Here is a 5304-nt window from a genome sequence, read left to right on the forward strand (position 1 = left end):
GAATGTTGTTAGGATCATCTGGACTGAATCTGTGACTGAGCCCAGCTAAGGCCTCCTTGTAAATGCTTAGGATTCTGGTGGGTGGCCACATAAGACAAACCTTATTAAGTGTCCTTGCTTATTAAACCTGCCACCTCCTGACCAGGAATGGCCTGCTTCTTCCTTCAGTCTCTTTGCCTTCCATGCACAGGGGACAGTTTCATATTTCATGGAAGTTTGCAAACCAACAAATTCTGCCAGAGACAGTGATCCAAAAGACAGGAGCTGGAGGCTACCGGTCTCTTACCTGCTAGGCCCAGACATTGAAACAGTGTCCCTTCTGCCATGTTCTCCATGTGAAAACTGTCACGGCGTGCACCTATTTTCTTTTCTCTTTTTTTTGTGGATTTTTATTTTATTTTTTTAAATACTCTTATGTATTTTTATTTTTATTTATTTATTTATTTTTTGCAGTTTTATACCTTTATTTGACAATCAGCGATTAGTTCTCATCCACATTAACAGTCTGTAGATTTTTGAAAGTGGTGACAGGTACGTAGGTAACCAGCGTGTAGAGCTTGTTTGGTGAATCTTCATCCTCGTTACGTTTTCTGGACAACCGCACACGGATACGGTATGGAACATTCCTTATTCCTTTGGCCCAGACAGCTTTGTTGAGCCTGGTGTCAATGCGCACATCTGGAGTTCCCATCTCCTTCATGGCAAATTTCCGGATCTCTTTGAGTGCCCGAGGGGCACGCTTCTTGAAACCCACTCCATGGATACGTTTGTGAACGTTGATGGTGTATTCTCTGGTCACTACCTTGTTGATGGCAGAACGGCCCTTCTTCTTCTCGCCACCCTTCTTTGCGGGAGCCATTCTGCCGGGCCCTAGTTGGAAAGGAAGCTCTTACGTATTTTTAATGCCCGAAGTTTGCATATCATTTAAAACAAGATACAAGATATGTGCTGGGGCACCTGGCTGGCTCAGTTGGGAAAGCATATGACTCAGGGTCATGAGTTTGAGCCCCACATGGTGTGTAGAGATTCCTTAAATGCATAAATAATAAAAAAAGATATGTGGTTTAAAAACATTCTAATACATAAATAGACCAATGGAGGGTTAAGTAATTTATCTCTAAAACATGCACATCGTTTTTATTCAGGTGTATATAAGAAAGGGGAATACGCTTTAAGTCTTTTCCTTGGGACTAAAGACATTTGGAAATTATCATTCAGGGATGCCTAATATTTTCCTGTAACAAATGTGCTTCCAATAGGAATTACTGATGTAATTAAAAGGCATTAGTTTTGATAAAGAAGACCAAGAAACATCTGTGCTATGTGTCATCACCAAGAAAAGAGTTCTAGTGGGCCTAAACTATACGTGAAATAAATGAATGACGTAGCATGAATCAAAAAGGTTTAAGTGGAAAAACAGGTAGCCTGGGCCAGATTAGGTGACGTACATACGTTCAAGGCACATGACTAGGAACATGGGTGGCTACGTTTTATAGACTACTCTCTTATTCCATTTGGAAAATAGTCAAATGTAATATAATTTCCATTTATTGATGAATAAATGCAATTAGATTTAGGGCAGCAAGTGTCCTTTCAGATACACACCAAAAGTACACAATGGCTAACTGATACCAGTGTAGCCAAAGTAGTATGATTACACTCCAATTTTCCCACACTGCAGGTTAAATGGATGTTAAACTGTCTGGTATTGTTTCTGCACATCATACTGTCTACTCTCAAGTTTCACAAAAGAATTATTCAAAACTAGTTAGACAAAAGAATGTATTAATCCTTAAAGGATAGTGAAACTATTATTTACCAGCAATCCAACCCAAACCCTAGAGTTGACTATTGACTATGGTGTATGAAGAGGAGGTAGTATGGGAATATATTTGTTTGTTTATTTATTCATTTATTTATTTTTAACAGTATTTTCTTTAAAGAGTTTTATTTCTTTATTCATGAAAGACACACAGTAAGAGGCAGAGACACAGGCTGAGGGAGAAGCAGGTTCCCCATGGGGAGCCCTATGCGGGACTCCATCCCAGAACCCCAGGATCATGCCCTGAGTCAAAGGCAGATGCTCAACCACTGAGCAACCCAGGCTTCCCCAATTTTTTATTTTTTAATTGAAGTATAGTTGGTGTACAATATCATATTAGTTTCAGGTATACAACATATTGACTTGACATTATATATATTATGAAATGCTCACCATGATAAGTATAATAACCATCTATACCATAGAAAATTATTGCAATATTGTTGACTATATTTCTTATGCTGTACTTTTCATCTTCGTGACTTATTTATTTTATAACTGGAAGTTAGTGCCTGTTAATTCCCTCCATCAATTTCCTCCATCTCCCCACTCCCATTTTCTCTAGTAACCACCAGTTTGTTCTCTGTATTTATGAGCCTATTTTTATTTTCTCTTTGTTTGTTTTTCAGATTCCACATTCCAATTTTGTAAGTGGAATTATATGGTATTTGTCTTTCTCTGTCTGACTTATTTCACTTGGTGAAATGGGCCTCTAGGCCCATTTGTGTTGTTGCAAATGGAAAGATATCTTTTTTTTAAGGATTTTATTTATTCATGAGAGACACACACAGAGAGAGAGAGAGAGGCAGAGAAACAGGCAGAGGGAGAAGCAGGCCCCAAGCAGGGAGCCCGATGTGGGACTCGATCCTAGGTATCCAGGATCACACCCTGGGCTGAAGGCAGCACTAAACTGCTGAGCCACTGGGGCTGCCCAAAGATATCTTTTTAAAATTGGCTGATTAATATTCCATTGTATAGGGACACCTGGGTGGCTCCGTGGGTGAGTGCCTGCCTTTGGCCCAGGGCGTGATCCTGGAGTCTTGGCATTGAGTCCCACATTGGGCTCCCTGCATGGAGCCTGCTTCTCTGTGAGTGTCTCTGTCTCTCTTTGTGTGTCTCAGAAAATAAATAAATAAAATCCTTAAAAAATTACATTGTGTATATATACCATGTCTTCTTCTTTTCTTTAAAGGTTTTATTTATTTATTTATTTGAGAGAGAGAGAGAAAGAGAGAGAGAGAGAGAGAATGAGTGGGCGGGAGGGGGAGAGGAAGAGGCAGAAGCAGACTCCCCGCTGAGCAGGAAGCCCCGATGCAGGGCTCTATCCCAGGACCCCGAGATCATGATCTGAGCTGAAGGCAGATGCTCAACTGACTAAGCCACCCAGGTACCCCCATAACATATCTTCTTTATCTACTCATCTATTGATGGACACTAAGGTTGTTTCCATGTCTTGGTGATTGTAAATAATGCTACAATAAATATAGGGGTGCATATAACTTTTCAAATTAGTGTTTTCATTTCCTTAGGGTAAATATCCAGTAGGAATTACTAGATCATATGATAGCTCTGTTTTTAATTTTTTAAGGTACCTCCACACTGATTTCCACAGTGATTGCACTAGTGTAATCCCACCAGCAGTGTTTAAAGGTTGTCTTTTCTCCACATCCTTTCAAACACTTGTTATTTCTTCTTGTCTTTTAGATTCTAGCCATCTGACTGGTGTGAAGTAATATCTCATTTGGTTTTGATTCACATTTTCCTGATGATTAGTGATGTTGAACATCTTTTCATGTATGTGTCGGCCATCTGTGTGTCTTATTTGGAAAACTGTCTATTTAAGAGTTCACCCATTTTCAAAGGGAGAGAATATAGGCACCACTTCTTAATGGGAAGAGTGTCAAAGTGTCAAACTTGTGGCTTTACTTTGCCTGCAATGTTAATGTCCCCTCAGCTGAAAGTTGTTCTCACTAGCATCACTTGGTTGTAATAGAATAAATGGAAGGTGTTAGCATAAGATTAGTTCTTAAAAATTATGTACTCATTAAATCAAGAAATACTAAATTTGTAATACTTGTCTATGTTTTTTTTATTTTTTATTTTTTATTTTTTTATTATTTATTTATGATAGGCACACAGTGAGAGAGAGAGGCAGAGACACAGGCAGAGGGAGAAGCAGGCTCCATGCACCGGGAGCCCGACGTGGGATTCGATCCTGGGTCTCCAGGATCGTGCCCTGGGCCAAAGGCAGGCGCTAAACCGCTGCGCCACCCAGGGATCCCAATACTTGTCTATGTTATATGTACACTGTTTATTGATTCTTGTAGCCCATTTAAAATTGCAACTTCAGAAGGTAGGAAAAAAATCAAAGGTAGAATAGATGAGATCTAATTTTCTTTCTATTAGTTTAGGAAATTAATATATATCTTAAGGCCATCATGAAGGGGTTGCATATAAAGTCTTTGAAGATTTATTTTCCCCATTTAGGTCTTTATATTATGCACTAGCAAATGATTTTGGTGCCCTCATTTTGTTTTTTTTTGTCATTGGAGGAAATAAACTTATTTACACAGTTCTCTCAATTGAAGATGTTTAGACAATTAAAGGAGGGATTTGTAAAGCCCAAAGCAAAATTAATTTTGACCTTGAGAAAAAAAATGTTAAAATGAACACGTGCTTTTTTTTTTTTTAATCTTCCCATTTAAAATCTAAGAAACCAATATTTGGTGTATGTTGTTCCCTAAAGGCATAACCCGGATTCTGTAGCTGTATAAAGTTCCACCTCTTCTCATGATATGATTCATTGTAAATGCTACAGTTTTATTGTGCACAGTTGTTTAAAACAATAATTTCATAATAACTAATACTTATTGAACACAAAGTATGTGCTAAGTGCTGAGACAAGTGCATTATCTCAATCCTCTCAATAGTACTAATATTATCTCCATTTTTCAGAGGTGGGTTCTGGAGATGCTGAGAGGTTACATCAATTGCCCAAGTTTACATGACTAGTCATTGGTGATTTGGGAATTCATACCTAAACATGACTGATTCTGGGGACTGAGTTCTTTTTTTTTCTTTTTTAAAGTTTTATTTATTTAGGTAATCTCTACACCAGACATGGGGCTCAAACTCATAATCAAGAGTCATTTGTTCCTTTGACTGAGCCAGCCAGGCACCTAAGGAGACAGAGTGCTTAATCACCTAGTCATACACTCTACAAACACAGTCAGTGACTCTAAGATCAGTGATCTCATATATATAAAAGATTTTATTTATTTTGGCTCAGGTCATAATCTGAGGGTTGTGGGACTCAGCCCCATGTTGCGCCTCACATCCAGCTCTGCACTCAGCATGGAGTGTGCTTGTCCCTCTCCCTTTGCTCCTACCTCTATGCGCCCCTCTCCTGCCTATCTCTTTAAAAAAAAAAAAAAAAAAAAAAACTTTAAAAAAAATTTTAAAAAGAATGTTTAAAAAGAAAG

At 38.5% G+C, this 5304-nt stretch overlaps 1 protein-coding gene across 1 annotated transcript; it reads right to left on the reverse strand.

The window, feature by feature from the left end:
* Window positions 1-445: 445 nt before the first annotated feature.
* Window positions 446-880, reverse strand: LOC140614477 (large ribosomal subunit protein eL31-like). The gene has a single exon (XM_072793664.1). It carries the CDS (start codon window positions 857-859, stop codon window positions 482-484), a length of 378 nt encoding a protein of 125 aa, XP_072649765.1. The 5' UTR covers window positions 860-880; the 3' UTR covers window positions 446-481.
* Between the last annotated feature and the right edge of the window lie 4424 nt (window positions 881-5304).

The sequence above is a fragment of the Canis lupus genome, chromosome 22 (genome assembly GCF_048164855.1).
Source record: "Canis lupus baileyi chromosome 22, mCanLup2.hap1, whole genome shotgun sequence".
NCBI classification, from domain to species: Eukaryota; Metazoa; Chordata; class Mammalia; order Carnivora; family Canidae; genus Canis; species Canis lupus.

What these genes read in the sequence shown, in the direction of transcription:
- LOC140614477 (XM_072793664.1), bottom strand. Translation starts at nt 859, where the DNA reads ATGGCTCCCGCAAAGAAGGGTGGCGAGAAGAAGAAGGGCCGTTCTGCC.